This window comes from Ammospiza nelsoni, chromosome 2 (genome assembly GCF_027579445.1).
Source record: "Ammospiza nelsoni isolate bAmmNel1 chromosome 2, bAmmNel1.pri, whole genome shotgun sequence".
In the NCBI taxonomy this organism is placed as follows: Eukaryota; Metazoa; Chordata; class Aves; order Passeriformes; family Passerellidae; genus Ammospiza; species Ammospiza nelsoni.
Genome location: NC_080634.1, coordinates 78,358,825 through 78,377,727, shown reverse-complemented (window position 1 = coordinate 78,377,727; position 18,903 = coordinate 78,358,825). Strand labels below are relative to the sequence as shown.

Below are 18,903 nucleotides of genomic sequence, written 5' to 3'. Positions count from 1 at the left end.
TAATTTTGCATGCAAAAAGGCTATTAGGAAGCAAACCCTTCCCCACTTGCCACTCAGATGTTTTTAGTGCAAGCGCTGAAGTTCAGCAGTTGGCAGGTGGAATCTCCACCCCAAATTTACCACCAATTACCACATTTATTAATTTTTGTTAATGGTGCATCTCTGTCGTCTGTGCTTCCAGTTAGTTTTCCACTGCTACTGCTTTAATGGAAAGTATTATCTTGCAGTGAATGAACTAAAAGAGAAGAGGTTTCCTCTTTTATTTATCATCTGTTTACAGGGTTTTGATTAAAAGAATAAATGTGTTTCTCCAGCCACCTCAGCTAAAACAAGACCATCAATTTCTCAAAGCTCATAAAAGACTTGGAGAAATAAATCTGAGGCATTCACTCTCCTGACAAGCTGCCAGAACCTTGCTTTCACACTGGCATTTTTTTTCTGCCCTTGATGTCATGTGCAAAACACGAGGATTTGTGCCGTGCTAATCCCTCTAATGAGGGCTTCTCCCAACCTCTATATAAACCCTGCTCAAAGCTGTGGCTGCTGGGCAGGCACCACAGAGTCAAAGCACCCGTTTTTGAGCTGCATTTGAGGCAATTAGAGGCTGGGATTAAACAAACACCCAGCACCAGCATCCTCAGCATCAAGGGTTATTATCCTGGTTGGCTGGGGCATGGAGCTGTGGTGAGGCCAGGTTGTCCCACAGTTGTCCCACATCTCCCTGCTCTTTGCAGCCAGGTCCAGCAGGGAGGCACAGCCTGCAGGCAGCAGTAATGGGAGCCCTGAGGTTGCTTTTCTGGGCTGGGCTGGGCTACCTGAGCTGCTGCTGTCCCCCACAGGCACAGGCACAGTTTCCCCGTGCCTGCATGACGGTGGAAGCCCTTCGCCTGAAGCGCTGCTGCCCGCCCCTGGGGACAGAGCCAGGCAATATCTGCGGGTCCCTGCAGCGCAGGGGACAGTGTGAGGGGGTGCAGGCAGACACTCAGCCCTGGAGTGGCCCCTACACTCTCCAAAATGTGGATGACCGTGAACGGTGGCCCCTCAAGTTCTTCAACCACAGCTGTCACTGCACAGGTGAGATGGGTGCTGGGGGGAGGGGGTGGGGATGGAGGGGTCTGCTAACCTTGCTCCAAAGGCCAGAGACATTCCTGGTGGTATAAGGCATCAAGAAGGCTTCAAATATTACTATTATCTGAAAAGTTCTTCCATATTCATGATACTGTTAGTACTTCTTCAGAGCATCAGGGTCAAAGAAGTATTTTCTCTCACGTGAACATTTTGTGTTTTCCTCTTTGCCCATGGAGCTGTCCCTGTAGCCAGCAATCCTCTTTCTCCACAGGGTTTTGGACCCTTCAGTGCTGCTTTCAAACCTCTATCACTGCTGCTCACAGTGCACTGAACCTGGATCACCGTGCATTGTGTGAAGCTTTATTCCACGTGGACGAGTACTTTGTAGCGTGACATAGCCCTGTGCTCTAAAAGTCTCCCCATGTCAGGCTAGGGTGTTTCCAGGTTTGTTAACTAAATTTATGTCTTCCACTGATCCAAAACGTGTCTGTGCAACCACCAAAGAGGCCATACCATCCTTTTCCTCCTCATCTCCAGCTGCTACTTCTCACTGAATGCTTGAGGTGAAATGGATCTGGGAGGAGATGTGCTTGAAGGCCACCCTGGCCAAAGGGATAAGATTCTAATGAAACCACTTCCCTAATGCTGGCAGGAGGCAGTGAGCAGGAAGGCGAGCTCAGGGCACGATAAGGTGACAGGACCCTTTCTCAGCAACAGCCCTGGCTGAAGGGGGGTTAAAATGAGCAGGAACTGCACCTCAGCCCAGACTTCTGTGCAGGGCTGGCAGGAGATGGCACCACTAGTAGGACAAAAGGCACATCCCAGGCACTGAAATCTCTTTCTAGGCACATTTCAAATGAAACTTGGGATTTCTTGTTGAAAACATCAAGTTGTTTGAATTTTCTAACATGAGAAGAATAAACTGCTCTGCATCAGCCTGATTCTTAGACCGAGCTGAATTGTTTTATCTGAAATGTATAGCTCAGCTCACACTACCAAGAAAGCCCAGATCAATCTGGGAAGGCAGCACTGCAGAGAATTTCAGCCAAAGAGGTTAAATTTTCCAGTGCAGTTATCAACTGGAAACAGAAAGGTAGCGGCAGATGACTTAAATGGCTACATGGTGTTACCAAAACTCCTCAAAATAATAACAACAGACTTAATAGTATACATCAATTTTTATCTCTTTCTTTGGGTTTCAAATGCTTGTGCAAAAGGACTTTTCAAGATGGTTTGCAAAAAAAAAGAAATTGGATGCACATTTTTTTTTTTAAAGGTTCTTATATACCTCCAAAACTTCAGTCAGGTGTCACATACAGACACAGATCCTGGGTCACAAGAACACTGGAGCACATTGGCATACATCAATATTTACTCAGTTAAATTCATTAAAGCATCAAAATGTGGGAGTAAATTGAAGAGCATTGGAGGCAGACATGCTCTGCACAGGCAGACATTAATTTGCTTGTCCAGGTAGAGATAAGCACTGGTATTTGATATTTGCAGGACTGGATTCCAAGTTATGTGAGCAGAATGTAGTGTCCTTTCCTTCAGCTTTGCTTCTTCTGAGCTGGCTGCTCCCCTTGACTCCTTAAATCCCTTGGATTCCTCTTTCTCCTTGCAGTTTTTAAAAAAATCTAAATATACCAGTGATAAAACAGCAAGTGAAATGTATCCTTAAGCGTGATTTTCAGAAAATTTTCCTGGGCTGTACTCTGCTTGATGCTGTACACAAAACATTTCTGGGGGAATGCTAAGAAGTTCACAGCTGTGTGGGATTTGAATTAGGTCTGATGCTTTTACAATGCTGGTGATCATGTCTCCTAGTCTATTAGGGAGTTTTTGTGTTTTTTTTCCACTTAGTTTAATAAACTGTTTGGTTGTCTGCACACCAGCTGTAAGTGGCATGATGTGGTATTTATTAGGCATCCAGAGCTATGCTGCCTGTGTAACATAATGCTGGGTAACATGGGGTAACAGGAATTAAATATGCCCATTCAAAGGGGCATGGAACAGCACATATCTCTGCTATTACCGTGTCTTATCTTCCAAGCTGCAAACTGCCTGCCTGGAATGGTTCCTGGATTGTGCAAACTCCAACCCCACCAAGGCTCTTTCTAGCACTTTAACAAATTAAACTGCTGTGTTCCATCTTTATAGTTTAGAATGATCATCTATGGGAAATCCTACAACTATGTAGCTGATTATTTGGTTAAACAGTGCCAACTGAACTTGTCACATAGCTGATGGCTATATGGTAAGGAAACTGGAGGAATGGTAAGGAACAGGGGCTGAGATTTTCCAATGGTGGGATTCTGGAGTTTTCACAATAAATTTTGCTTTTTGCTAAAATCTTAGTATCTAAGGAGAAAAGAAACAGAAAATTTTTCCATTTGTTGAAGCTGTTCACTGAGGAAAAATACCTTAGCATCAAATTTGTCCAGGTCTGGGTACTGAATATTTATGGACCCCCTTTCCTCCCAAACAGCCTAACAAACCAAAAAGAAAAAAGAAGATCCCAAACACAAATGTAGACGAATGGCTATAATGGGATCAGATTTTTTCCTCCCATTTTTAGGCTTCAGCAGATAATATGCATGAGTTTTTCTTTAATTGAGGACAAATAGAACAGGATTAGAACAAAAGAAAGCTCCAGCTTTGCTTCCCACTTTTTGTGCCCTGGGCCATGGTCAACAAGCAATTGCAGGTTTGTCATCAGGATGCTGCACGTTTCCTTCCATGTGTTGTTTGCAGCAAAAATATAATCTCTGTAAAAAGATATGGGGTTATGGCATGAATGTAGTTGGAAGATAGCAAAGAATTTTTAGTTCTTGACTAATTTCAGTTTTGAATACATTGAATGTGTTCTACAATTGGTTTGGGTGCCCCTCATATTATTCAATCTATATAAATTCTTAAACTGAAATGACCTGACAGATCCTGACAGTGTGCAGTACGTGTGAAGGGGAATGTGCTCATTTGTTTTCAAGAAGGTGTACGTGTTCAATTAGACCAAGGGATGGATACGTGAGTCCAACCTTGAATTTTGGGACTTGTAAATGTTAACACAACAAAGCAGTGTTTCAGTGAGATAGTTAAATTTAGTTTAGAAGAAAACTATTTTAGAAGACTTGGGAATTAAATGCTATTTTGAGTTCTAAACGACAACATTGTACTGCTGGGATAGCAGTAGATAGATATACAGATCTGGTATAGCATTTTAAAAACTCAGTACAGAAGACTATTGTGAAAAACCACTGCAGTCAGTCATGTGGTGGCTAGTACAGATTGTGACTGTGATTAAACAATGACATAGTTTGAGTTCACTGAGGAATTAAACATAATTATAATTTTTTTTTCTGCTTCCACTTTCTAAGGTTTACATATGGGCATGTGCTGAACATTACTCTATTTTTAATAGAAACTTTTTGAGAAAAAAAGAATAAAATCCTTTTGAATTCCTGTGCAATACATTCAAGCTGGGGACAGATGATTTACATCTATTCTTTAGCTGTAATCAAATTATCAGTTAAGCTGTGTAGCTGATATGATGGCTAACCCATGAGGTAAAAATTGGGCTTTTGAAGTAGTTATAAAATACATTTAATTTATTTGTTGTACAGTAATGTGCCTGTGGGGTAGTACTAAATTATAGCCATGCCTTGATGACTCTATTAAATCCAGTGTAGGTACAGATCTTCCACATCATACAGCCTGTGAGAGTGCCCAAATGAAGAGCTAGAAAGGAGAGAAGAGCTAACCATTTGTCCCACATGGTAGCAGTCCTGATCCCAGCCTTGAGAAATTGCAGTATGCAGGTGTTTCAAATCTAATGTTACTCCTGTTTCAGTGCAATAGCTAAAGAAGTCTGAAAGGCAGTCCTTTCTCCCCATCCCATAAATGATGGGCATTAAAACTGGTCTCTAGAGAAGGAAGAGGCATGGCAGCTGCCTGGGTGTCATCTTGGTGCACTAAAACAAGGCAGAAGATGGTAAGTGTTGAGTGGGTGCATTTTTACTGAAAAAAATTACACTAAGTTGATGGAGTTATTAATTTGTGTTATGCTTGGTGACTTAAGGCCAGCCATATGTTATGAAGCAGAAAATCCATGAGCTCAGGCAACCCCCAGGCTTGAGATACAGCAACAGTGGTGTGTCGTGACTGGTGTTAGCATACAACAGTGATGTGTATGAGAGCACATAGCGAGTGTCAGGTCATAAGAAGTGTATTTTTGTCAATGCCATGCCCATGGATTGACCCACTGGGAGAAGTAGCATGGCCGTAGTGCCTACAGAAACAGTCTTGACTGAGAAAGTGCCCTTTAAGTGTTGCTGAGATTGGGTACAGAAGAAGGCAGCTCTCCAGGCATGTGATCCTATCTCCAGACATAAGGGTTAATGGAGAACACACAGATGATATTTTGACAGTGGACATTCCTGGAAACAGTGGAACAAGCTGGGAGCGTCCAACAGTGATAAGATCTCCTTCCTGTGTACCAGAATGACCTCCCAGGCTATATTCTCTGGAAACCACAAGAGATGATAAGAATCTCTGTTGTCCCTGGCAGAGCTTCAGGAGGGTTGTGCACTGAGTTCCTATGTGTTAATCACCGAAGGTGAAAAGATGCTAAGGCATGAATCCTTGCATGTTCCTAGAGTTCCTGTGTGCAAAAGGATCTGAAAGGGTCTCACTGCCTTACTGAAAATATCTACTGAGCACTATATCCTGCTATCAGGAGGCTATTTTTCCTGCTCTTGTAGAGCTGTACTATTGGAGTCCACCATCACTAGCATAGCAGACAGGGAAGTTAAATTGTAAGAGACCAGCATTTCACAATGCTGTCATGTGGGAAGTGCGCATGGCAGTGAGTGAACTTTCTGGAAACAGTAATGCATAATTTCCAGTTCAGTGGCCTGGGAGAGCTTTAGAAATAAATGTTGAAAAAATGGTTTGGGTGGGTCATAAAAAAGCTGGGTCTGATTACTGCAGTAATTTCTCTTTGAATTATGGGAAATCCCACAGACCTCCATCATTTTCTTGCCATTTCAGCTGCTGCATAGCGGCAGTCCTGTGATGCATGGAGCATGTTGAAAGAAAATGACAAAAAGCAAGTTTTGATATAATGAAGTTTTGAGCTTTTGTGTGTTTCTGACAATGGAACATTGCCAAATATACCTGAGGACGTGACAAAATTGTTCAACACAATTGGCAGAAATATTGCAGTGTGAAATACCACTTTGCCTGGAAATTGTCTCCTGTTTGCAAATCTCCACTGCAGTTATCCTCACTTAGTAAAAGCTCATGTCCCATTGAAAAGTGACTGAGGAAGTGATGGAAAGAATGGAACCCTTGGATTCCTTCATAGATAGGATGGTTAAGGGAGAAAATCCTGCAGAGCATCAATTGGGTATAATTAGCACCTGCCCAAGGGAAACAGGTGACGAGTCATTGGCCCACCTGGCTCCAGATACAGTTGGAAAAAAGCTTTGGAAAAAATTATCTTCCCATGAAAATAATTCATCATTTCAAGCTTTTGCAAATTTCTTGTCAGAGCCTGAGGAGGTTCATAGAGTATACCTAAAATACAGATATTGTCTGATAAAATTATTTCAGGCATCAAGACCTGCAGATTCAAAGGGCCCTTCCTGAGAGAGGAATAGGCACCATCAGAGCCTCAACAAGTCACTGAGAGTGTCTTGTTCTGGTACCAACCCAGACAGCACAAACCTGGTCCTGCACTGCCTCTGGTTCTGTTAGTGATGTATTTCAATATGTTGCTTATCCAGCATTGTTGAGTACAGGCGTCCCTTAAATGACTGGAGGAATAACTGCAAGTCTCAAAAGGGGTTGTTGGCAGATCTTTTCATGGTTAATTCCTGTTTTTTCCTCCTTTTAAGGATTGAATTGTACCTGAGTGTGAGGGGGCCAACAGGTACTTTCCAAAAGTTCGTGGTCCATGATTGAAACTTGAGCAGTACACATGGCCTAATTCGGCAATGTTGCAAGATATTCTTGATATTTGTCATCTGGTCAGTTCAGGCTGGAGTATGTGATGGGACTAGCTATGTAATAGTTAGGCTGAGTCATGAAGAACGAACAAGGCACAGATAGTGGAGTACACTGAGTTGATAGCAGTAATTGTGCTGTTCTGATAGGACCCTGAGGATACTGTGATCAAATAAATCTTCCATGTTGCTCACCCGCCCATATCCATACGATCCACACAATCTGCTTTGTTTCATATAACTGTAACCTACTTGCTTTTTCTGGTGTACATCTTCATCCCCTTTAGCCAGTGCAGACCCCTGGCTTTGGGTGCCTTCACTCACAGTTGGAATATGGCAGCTGAATCCAGCTGCTTCTGCTTGCTTCATGACAAAATGTAAGCCATATATCTGGAGAATTCCCTCATGGGATGCCATTGGGATGTTCATGATCCAAAACCTCATTGGAGCCTTCATGCTTGTGGTCCCCAAACTGAGCACTGATCCTCAGCTTCACGACAACATGTAAACTTAGAGATCTCAGGGGCTCTGAAGCAACCATAACCAACTTACATTTGGTCCAAACTCTGCAGTAAGAGCCCCCACATATTCTTGGTAGGTCTCACAGGAGTCTGCCACAGATGTTTATATTTCAGCAGCTCTTACCCTAAAAGTCAGACATAAGCTTCAGAGCCCTGTTGGTAACAGCCCTTGTAATCTTGAATTTGATAATAAGCCCTGTAGTCCCCAACAATCTGAAATCTTGCTTTAATGTTAATTGCTCTTCTGGTCATAGGCTCATGCCTACAGCCTGAAGACATCTGCCCATCTGGGAATATTTCATAAGTCACTTCCTCATCCCCATGTTAGTCCAGCACCAATATGTGTGGTGAGCAGTGAGATTCTGTGGAATTTTGGAAAACAGTTGTCATGGTTGTTGTGGAATGAGTGTGTGGGGAGTTGGGGGGGAGGCTGAGAACAGGTTAAGGAGTCAGTGCAGATTTTTGATAGCAGCGTGGAGATCCCTGTTGCCATCTGCTCCCCCCTGTCCCTGGCAGGAGTGCCCCGTGTCCCACAGTGCTGCACACAGGCAGGGGGCAGGTGTGTACTGCAGGAACGGCTGGTTGTTCCCTGGCTCCCCCAGAAACGGGGCAGCAAGATCCAGTAGGGCCTTCCTGCTGCTGCCAGCTGTCTGCCACAGCATGCAAGAGGCTACACTTAAAGCAAGCTCTGCTTTCCTGGGCTCTCCCATCTCATCAGAGAGTCTGAGCTAATATTCTAGAGCAGGCCTGATTACTTGCCTTAGGAGTGATGCCAGCAGGGAATGACAGTACTGCAGTGCTTCACAGGCTGTTATTGCAGCACTATTTAATAATGCTTAAAGTGTGACCAGCAGCAACCCTGGTGCTTTTCTTGTTTTGTGCTGGGCCCCAGATACACTGTTAAGAGGTACTAGTTTCACATAAGTTCTGTTCTTAATAGAACTGTTTTGTTTAGGGATTTTTTTTCTGTGCTTAAGGATCCATGTGAACTGACCCTGTTTTGGGTTTGATCCTGGAAGTAGAGGAGTGCTTGAAAGCCAGTCGAGCAAAGCACTTCATCACCAGCTTAACCTCAATTGCTCAGCTCTCTGTTCAGCCAGAGTCCTCACGTGCCTGAGGGCTTTGCAGAGCTCTGAGCACCTCAGGGCGTCATGCCCATTACCCAGCACTTCCCCAACTGGCTGACTGTGATTCTTGGCTCTGCTGTGGCTCTGGGAATCGAGCCAGTCATCATTCTGGTTAGTCAATTGGCAAAGCCACAAGTCTGCTCGGCTGCTGTCCTTTCCAGGAACTGGCATCTCTGGGGAAGAAGAGCACTAATTCGTCATTCTTCTACATTGCACTGCTAGTTTTCCCTGATTCATAATGTCATGACTGATTGTTCCCTCTCGATCCAGGAAACTTTGGTGGGTACAACTGTGGTGAATGCAAGTTTGGCTGGACCGGCCCTGAATGCAACAGGAGGAAGCCAGCAGTTGTCAGGAAGGACATCCACTCCCTGACAGCAGAGGAGAGAGAGCAGTTCTTTGATGCTCTAGACCGTGCCAAGACAACCATTCACCCGGACTATGTCATTGCGACTCAGCACTGGAGAAGTCTGCTTGGTCCAAGTGGAGATGAACCACAGATTGCCAACTGCAGTATCTATAACTACTTTGTCTGGCTTCATTACTACTCAGTCAGAGACACGCTCTTGGGTGAGTGCTTTTCTTTTCCAATGGGCTCTGCAGGTAAAGAAAAGGGTGAAAATGCCACTGCTGAACAAGGGTTCCAGTAGTAGGCAGTGAGCTGTGGAGTGAAATTTGGTGGTGAGAAGCTGGTGGCCATCAGTACTCAAGGGAGGTGTCCTTTGGACCTGCCATAGTCTGGTCCCCACACCCCCTGGCAGCTGGAGCACACAAGTTGCACTCCTGGTGCATCTTCAGTCTGACAGGGAGCAATGCAGAGTCTTTACCTGAGTGAACTGAAGTGTGGTCAGGCAGCGACTGACTTCAAAAAGATGTTCCCAATCCATAGGACAAGGTAGGAAAGGGGGTCTGCAGTGGTGAAGGCACAGGCCATGCAGAGATTTTTAGGACCAGAGTGCTAATGCTTTCTGTGGCTTTCAGCAAGTCACCAAGTCCCCACCAAGGGTGGGATTTCCCTGACTAACCACAGTAACCTTTCAAAACCTAGCTTAGAGGTTTGGGTATCTAACCCCATGCTTGCTCCCAAATTCAGATTCCTAGGCCTCACTGCTTTTCTAGACAGAAGTACCTATACCAGCCCCATTTCACAAAGCCTACTTGTAGGAGGTGCACCAACCAGTATGGCTTTTTTACCTGGCAGTCCCATGTGCAAGCTGAGCAGCCCATATCTATCTCCTTGCTGAAGGGTGACTGCAGTGGGTATCATCCAGTTTGCCCCTCTGACACAGCTCACTTTTGCAGGGCTGAAGGAGGCAGCCTCTGGCCTAGCAGGAGCAAAGGCTCTTCAGGGGACAGGACAGAGATGTGGAAAGGGAAAGGGGAAACTTCTAGTGCTGCTGCAATGGTGCATATAAATGCATATATGGGTTGAAGGTTTCTACAGTGATAAACAAATCCATATGTGGTTTGAAGCCTCTCACTTCTCACCCAGCAAAAGCACTATGCAAGAAATAACAAGCAGAATTTGAAGAAATTTGGCAAAGGATTCAGGATTACTATTGGCATGGAAAATGCTGAGGTTCTCTTGATAGATGTATGGTGTAAGTCTTACATGGTGTAAGTCTTGCAGCTGAGCAAGAGAATGAGGTAATGCACATATTAGCAAGGAGATAGGGTTTTAGAAAGTAAAATGGCTTTTAAAAATCAAAATCCACCAAAGTGAGAAGAAATCTTCACCATATCCAGCTTTTTATGGAATGTGAAGTTTTGATAAGCATTGAAGCAAATATCCACAGAGGAGTTTGTTTCACTTGTCCCAAGTAAGCTTATGTGATGTAGCTTCTGATGTGTTCACTCTTTTTAAAGATGCAGAGCTGAAGGTTCTTGTTTAACTCCACTCCAGGCTGGAAGGAAGTGCTGTCTTTCTCTCCAGCCTTGTTTGATGCCTAAATGCTATTTTTATCTTCCCTTTGTAGGTCCTGGCCGCCCCTTCAAAGGTATTGATTTCTCCCACCAAGGACCTGCCTTTGTTACTTGGCATAGGTACCACTTGCTGTGGCTGGAGAGGGAACTGCAGGTTAGTTGAACAGCCTTTCCTTTTCCTTGCACAGCTTCTCCCTTTTGCTCTGTCACTGTTGAGCCAGCCAAGGGTAAGCTACCTCCTAGGATAGTTTCTCACCCAAACTCCCAGGAGTATTTGCTCATTGATCATTTGTTTTGTTTTGTTTTAAGTGAAATTAGTGCTTTCTGAGTGCTGAGGGCTGAATGGTTTCTCACCACAAACAGTGATGTGTTATATTGGAGATCTTTTTTCCCTTCCATCTCCACAAGAGAGGATAGAAGATGTGAAGTAACAGGATTTATTAATAAAATTGAAGAAACACCTTCATGTAAAACTTGGTAGCAAATATTGTTGATGTTGAAGATGCCATTTCTTTGAAACCAGCTCTAAATATTATTTTCTTTAAATGTGACATAACATACATTTAATACATATATATATTTAGCAATATGCCTTTTAAACAAATATATATTAGCGTGCCTGAGAGTCAGTTGCAGAAGCACAGACTCATTTCCATTTGCATGACTTCTATATTGGCAGTGTTGCTGTGTTTCAGCCTTACAGATCTCTAATGAAAATGGTTGCTTATCAAAATAGCTGCAGGATCTTGCTTGTGTGAAATTGTATCTGGCAAGCAAGCACAATCAAATGCACTGTACTCCCCTATTAACACGAGTTCAGATTCCTCCCCAGGGCCAGTTTTCTGGAACGAAAGCCAACCACACGCACAATTTTACCCATTACCCACTTACATCACTCAAAGCCTCTTACTTGCTCAAGGCTCAATTCATTTCTGCTCCTGCTCTCCTGCTTGGTCTCTGAGTTGGCAGAAAGCCTAACATGGCCAAAAGAAGTGCAGTCTCACAGTAGGGAAACTAGTGACAGTGTCTTTGCTTAGACTGATTTAATGCCACAATCTTTTGGAAGGAGTTGGAGCGGCACTGTGAAACGCAGGTAGTTGCAATGCAGAACGAAAAGCTGAATATTCAGTGAAATGTCCAGTCAAAGAGCTTGAAGGAGTCCCTTCCTTTCTCTTCCCTTTGGAGCTGATTCCAACCTAATGCATTTCTGTCCATTGCAGCGCCTGATGGGCAACGAGTCCTTTGCGCTGCCCTACTGGAATTTCGCCACAGGCAGGAATGAGTGTGACATCTGCACGGACCAGCTCTTCGGGGCACCGCGGCCCGACGACCCGGGCCTGATCAACCTGAGCTCCAGGTTCTCCCGGTGGCAAGTAGTTTGTAACAGGTAGGAGGGCACCCAGGGCAAGCTCACATGTGGACAAAACCTTGCTGTCATTCAGCATCGACAGCATGGGCTGCTCTCTCTCAGTTTGAGTGATGGGAAAGGAGCCAAGATCATCTTCTTTAAAACTGGAAATTGCCATCAGTTTATGTGTAGATAGTTCTGTGTAAACTTTCTCATATTGTGGAAGTGTATTTTTTAAAGATGACTCTTCTAGTACAGAATTTTAGTTGATTTAGCCAATTTATGGCTGCCAAAGTCTGAAGAGTTTCCCAATTGGCAAGTATCTTTCTAAAAAAGAAATGCCTGTGTGTAGTTTCTCTATAACGTACACCCACCTGATCTCAGCAGCAGAAAAACAAAATTGTTTTGGCATACAGGAAGCTAGAGATAGCTGCAAAGTCTGCTACCTTGTTTTGGATGAGGCTTTAACCCTGATATATTTAATGCAGTTTGGGGATTGACTTTGAAATATCTGAGATTTCACATGAAAAACAGCACAGAGCCAGGCAGAGCTTGCTGCCAGCTCCCTGTGGGAATGTGCTGACTCGTGTGAGAGCAGGGCTTTGACAGGGGATTCAGATGCAGGATCAGGGTGCTGTGACATGAAATGCTGTTGGTTACAATACCCATACATCATTCTTCTCTCAGCTCAGGGGCAGTGTGCAGTTAGTCAGACAGAGGTACCAAAAGCTCAAGATTTTTCAAAATAGTCTCTTTTTCTGGATACCTAAAGAGCTATTTGAAATTCCAGCTTTAGCTACCAGCTGGCTTTAAGTCTTTCCCCTACTTTTTCCTCAAAGATAAATAGGGCTTTGGATTTTTCCTTGAAAACTTGAAGTGACTAAACTTTTGTCTCACCAAGGTTAAACTGAGAAGAGCTTTTGTTTACTTCAAAACTTTCTGAAAATGCTGTTTCATTTCACACTGAATAGACCTATTTTTTTGTTTCAGCAGTGTTACAATGTTTTCCTTCTTCCCTCTTTCTGTCCCTGGTTTAAAGGGTTTACTCCCCATTAGTTACTGGATAACCTCTGCATCAGCAGGTTGTTGTTGAAGGCCCTGAAAAAAGAGGATGCAATGCATTGCTCTTGCTTTTCTTCTAAAGTGGATGAGGGATGGCAAGTGAAAAATCTGTTTTCTGTCATTTCTTGCATTTTCTGACCTCACATTTCCCTTCATTTTTTCCTTTTTGTTAAGAGTTTAAAAAAATTAGTTTATAATCAGGAGTGAAAGTTTGTCAATTCAAAAGTGAAAACTCTGTTTTACATTGCCTGACAAAAAATTCTTCCAAAGCCCTTGGCGGGGGGGACGAGGCACGACAGGAGTTGTGCTTGCTTTTCCTAAAGCTTTTCTAATGCTTTTTCTGGTAAATCTTGGTCTAAATGACTGATGGTCCACAGAGGATGCAGGGCCACAGAAAGCCTGCAATGGTGACAGTCCTGCTATAAATTCATCTCCCAGGCTGTGGGAGGTGAACTGAGCTGCCCCAGGAGGTGTCCATCCCAAACCTCTGCTCCCTCATGTATAGCTGAGACCTCTTTGTACTGCATGAGAAAAAGCCAACAAACAGGCTCACCTTCTCCTGCCTTGTGCTTCTGCCTGTTCCACGCTCAGTTTGGATGACTACAACCGCCTGGTCACGCTGTGCAATGGCACTGACGAGGGGCCCCTGCGGCGGAGGCCGCCCCGCGGCTCCAGCGAGCAGCTGCCCACCGTGGAAGATGTCAGGAGGTGCCTTTCCCTGCAGGAGTTCGACAGACCCCCCTTTTTCCGCAATTCCAGTTTCAGTTTCAGGTTTGTCCTTCAGCTCCTCTAGAGCTGGCTGGGTCATTGGCGCTCTTTATGAGCACATTTGTCAGCAAAACAAATGTGTGTGGTTATTGATAGTGCTTTTACCCATCCACAGGAATGCGCTGGAGGGCTTTGATAAACCAGATGGAGCCCTCGACTCGCCGATGCTGAGCCTTCATAACTTGGTTCACTCTTTCCTGAATGGGACCAGTGCTCTCCCTCACGCAGCTGCCAATGATCCCATCTTTGTGGTATGTCTTTTACCCCCAGAGTGATTGACAATGGCTGAGGCTCAAAGGCACCTCTCTCACAAGAGATTTGCAGAACGAATAAAGTGAATTCCCTAAGAAATAGTTCTTTAAATAGAAAAGGAGGAATCCTTTATCTTTTATTGAACACTGCCACACCTGCATAAATGTTGAATTAAAAAGAAAAAAGATCTCAGGGTAGTTTGTAAAATATAAAATAATATTCTAGGAAGAAGAGCTGCTATTCCAAGTCATGCTGCCTTGAATAATTTCATTAGGTAGTATCTAAATCTAATGGCTTATATCACACAACAATAAAACCTTATTTTACAGCAACAAGGTAAGGTGAAAGTGGGGATAGTTATTTTAAAGCAGTAGATTGACGGTATGTTTCTTTGTTTTAAAATTTACAAGCTAAAAGGAAGTCCATCTAATGTCAGGGTATCTTGAGAAATATAATATTATTTCAGTGGTGCATTGAAATAGTGCTGCACTGCCATGAGCAGCATAAACACCATTGTGCAAAAGCCAGTAGTTAACTCTGTTTTTACATCTTTCTCCCATGGAAAATTCATGCAAATTTATTCTCCTCTTTGTTAGATTAAACCACAGTGTTTACATTACATATATAAATTCTTTATATATTATATCTAAATATTATGTAGATACTTTTCTTTCTTACCTTTATTTTAAGTTCTCAACTTTTTTTTTTTGAGAAATTAGTCCACATACTTTTATAGTGGTCCTTCAGATTGTTTCCTGAATAATTCTTTAATTCCTGCATTAGATTTTTTCTTACTCAGTGAAATTCATTTCACTATGCTGTAATTTTGTACAAAAGATTATTTTCTATAGATTTTCTATAGGATATTTTCCAACTTCTTTCCAGGATTGTAATTAAACAACATGAGCACATCAGAAATTAGATTCAGACATTTGTAATAGTTGTCTGAAACAACTTTCCTGTCTTAGTTAGTTTTAGATCTATAAACTCACCTGATCAAAGCCATGGGCCCCTGGAGCTGTGGAGTTGGTGGCACATGCTCTAAAATGAGCATGATGGAGTCAAATTTCCTGCAACTTTCCATACTTGTTCAGAGATGAGAAGGATTAAAATAATTTTGAGAGGCACATTCACCTGAATGAGCTTAGTAGCTCCTCACCTGTGATGATTAACCTGCCCATTTGCTGTCAGCTGGTGTTAAACTGTCTGGTGAGAGGTCTTACTGTGAACAAGCAGCACCAAGTGTGTATAAAGCAAAAGGTCCCATGCAGAAGATCAGTTTAGTGTTCTCATGAGCTTTCCTGATTTCCCATTCTGTGAATCCCATAAACTAGATTACCCTCTTCTCTCTCTTTCAAAAGCTCCAGCCACCTCATGTGTTTGTTGCGTGTTTTAAAGGTGGCTGATTTCCAAAAGAGCTTAATAAATGCGTATGCCTACGCCTGGATTTGCAGGTTCTCCACTCCTTTACTGATGCCATCTTTGATGAGTGGATGAAGCGTTTCAAGCCCCCTGACAACGCTTGGCCCAAGGAGCTGGCCCCCATCGGGCACAACCGGCTGTATAACATGGTCCCGTTTTTCCCTCCGGTGACCAACGACGAGCTCTTCCAAACTGCGGAGCAGCTCGGCTACACCTACGCCATCGACCTGCCAGGTATGTCCCAGGATGCTGCTCCTGACCAAGTGATGAGGCAGCTCACATTTGCCATGGCACAGGCATATATCAAATGAGGAACCTGTCCTGGTTTAGGGCAAATTTGGTAGAGAATTTCCAAAGGGGGCCCCTCCAGAAAGCAAACTCACACAGCTCCTCCCCCAACCGGTTCGGGAAAGATTCCTCGGAGAGAAGTGGAAAGAACCCGTCTATTTAACAGGCACAGCACCCCCAGCACACAAAATGAACAACACTGGATGACACCACTCTTTCACTGCTCTGGAGGAGATGACAGATTCAGAAAGTCTCTCTTGGGAGTGGTCGCTCTGTTATCAATCCCTCCGGTCCTGGGGTAGCTGCTGCAGCCACAAGGTGCAAACTCTCGGTGTTTCCAGGTCCCAGTCCCAAGCAGGTTCAAGTGGTTCCAAAAAAGGAAAGGAAAAAACAGTCCAGGGGAAAATTTGGACTGCTTAGCTAAACTAACTAATGAGCAGAAGCAAAGAGCAAGAGCAAAGCAGGAGCAAAGCAGAAGCAAGAACAAGAGCAAAGTGAAAAGCCAAGAAAAGCCGCATTATGTACTGCCCCGTCTGTGTGTCCCACCAGCTGTGGGGGAGTGGCTGATAACAAAACCAAAACAGAACTCTCACTCTTCAGAGCCAGTCTTGAAGGCACGGAACGTAATATCCAGCACAAACAGAACGCATGAATGGGGATACAAGCATCATAACGTCACCCTAGGACAGAACTTTTCACAAAACACACTGGTCTATTCACCTGCTCACTTCCCAACATTAATATTTGGCTACCTGGAGAGATGTACCTGGGTTCTTTTTGGTTTTTTTTGTAAACCTCCAATTTTAAAGATTTTCCATGTCCATAGCTGGGATCTTCCTTAGTATTTGTCTATTCATTTGTAATTACCCTTGACATAAATCAGCAGAGACAGAGACAAAATAGCAAGAAAGCAAAGTATTTATGCAGAAAATCCAAATTTTGCAACAAGATATTAAAATATTTGTAACAGGCAGAAGAGTACGATATGCATGAAAATCATGCTTCAGCTGCTTTTCCAAAGATTAAATCAGAGTAATTTCTTTCTCCATTTCAGTATTACTTTGAGGGGCATAAGGTGCTTATCTAACCTGTGCGGGCAGGAATTTCTTCTAAATGCTTACCATACATCTCTGTTTATAATCTGTGGAGACTGTTTAAAGGTCTATAGACTGCAAAAGATTGAAACCCTTGCCCTCAGGCTGCATTCATGCAGGGGAGCCCTGATTTGTGGAGGCAAGCTAGCTGCTTCTGCAGTGCTTTTCTCAGGGGCGTCCCCAGGATTTTCCCTGAAAAAAAATTTAAACTTTCCCTCTTATGGAGTTAAAGTTTTCCTCCCTTTGTATTACTGTCCCCCTCTCCTGCTTTGCAAATGTGGATGCCCCTTTGGCATGAGGCACCCAGAGAGGAAAAAGAGTAGCTTGTGAGTCTGTGGCTTCTGACTCACACCTAAATAAATTTTTAGCTCTATCCCTGTCTGCAAGGCCTGTGTTCAGACAATACAGCTTTTACATCCAAATCCTTCTCTTTCAGCTAAAAGAATGACTTGTTAATTTTACTTCAGGTAATCACATTGGAAATAAACATATATTTATACATTGCTGGTTCTTATTTGAAAGGTGATAAAGCAGTAACCAATTCATTTTGGGACTTTACTAATTTTTGGAATGATTGCACTCAACTTTTTTGAAGACTGCAGATTGGGGCACAAAACTTTTAGCTTTTAGTTGCTTTTATAGTCAGTGTGACATCTCCCTTAGCCATCTGTCTCCTCTAACCCATATATCTAGACAACTTTTAACTAGACAACTTTTAAGTATGTGCAGTCCTCTTCAGAGGTTTTTTGGTTTTTTTGTGATTGTTTCATCAAATGTGACTATTGCCATCTCAGTATATGTAGCATTCTTCAGAAAAAGAGGGAAGACAATTTTTACTTCTGAAAGCACAGATGAAAACACAAACATTTAGTCAAGTGGAGCAACGTTATTATAGGAATAAGCAATATTATCTTTGAAGATAATGGTTCTTCAGAAGTGGTTCAAAATCAGCAGATGCGATCTGGAGCTGGTCAGCAGAAGCACACTAAGTAGTGGTTTCAGTTAAAAGTTTGACAGTAGGCTGCTTTGTGGTCTTCAGGAAAATTTGAGGGCTTTCTGTTGACCAAAATAGCTTGGAAGCAGCTGTCTTGAAATGTCACAATAGAAAGAATTGCTTAGTTCATTCATAATTTTGGCCAAATTAGATGAAAGAACAGTCTTTTTGTCTTGTCAGTGTTAATCTTTTCCATTCCCAACAGTTAAATTTGTACAAATTGTTGAAGTTTAAGTTCAGCTGTAGACTTCTCTGGCAGGAAGCATCTCCAGCTCTGGTATGTGTCTCAGTTATGTGGTGTGCTTTGAATTTTGCCTGTGGTCAGTAGGTCAGTAAGCTGCACAAGTAATTGTAATTATCAGCATGTAGGAATTATTATGTCTTCTGTGTAATTTGCAAAATTGAATTATGTGCAGTCCTCACTTCAGTTGTTTCATATTTCCAGGTTCCCTTGACGAAACCCAAGCATGGGCTGTCATGGTTGGATCCACAATTGGAGGAGCACTTGTAGCTCTGGCTGTGCTTGTTTTGCTGCTTGTGCTTTTCCAGCACCGAAGGCACAGAAGAGGCTTTGAACCCCTGATGAATGTGAGCTTCAGCCCCAAGAAGTACATGGGAGAAGCCTAGTGCCCTCTCTTTCTTTGCTTGCTCTTGTAGGAAGTGACCTTGATTGCCTTACTGGTATCTTAGCTGAGACTTTATCACACACTCCTCTGGCAGCTGACTAAATTGTTCTCATTCGGGTTTTTCCCGTTATCTTGTGAATTGTAATGTGTGAAGTCTCTGGGTACATATGAGAAAGGCCCAACTCAGGCTGGATTTTTTCTCATTACTAAATGTTATTTGGAAAGTGTGACACTTGTAAATCATCCTCTAGAGATTTAGATCAAGACAGTTGAGAATCCAAATAGGAGAAAACTGACTTGAATAACCAAGATAATTTTTCACCTCAACGTGTCCTTGATTTCATTTAGCAGCATTAGGATGTGCTGAAAGTTAATAATTCTACATTTATATTTGAATAATACATT

At 43.1% G+C, this 18,903-nt stretch overlaps 1 protein-coding gene across 1 annotated transcript; it reads left to right on the top strand.

Moving 5' to 3' along the window:
• The first annotated feature begins 773 nt into the window (after window positions 1–773).
• DCT (dopachrome tautomerase) lies at window positions 774–18,804 on the top strand. Its single transcript, XM_059466125.1, has 8 exons — window positions 774–1,074; window positions 8,992–9,291; window positions 10,698–10,798; window positions 11,865–12,031; window positions 13,646–13,825; window positions 13,938–14,073; window positions 15,529–15,730; window positions 18,318–18,804. The coding sequence occupies exons 1-8, from the start codon at window positions 774–776 to the stop codon at window positions 18,497–18,499; spliced, it is 1,569 nt and encodes a 522-aa protein (XP_059322108.1). The 3' UTR covers window positions 18,500–18,804.
• Window positions 18,805–18,903: the final 99 nt, after the last annotated feature.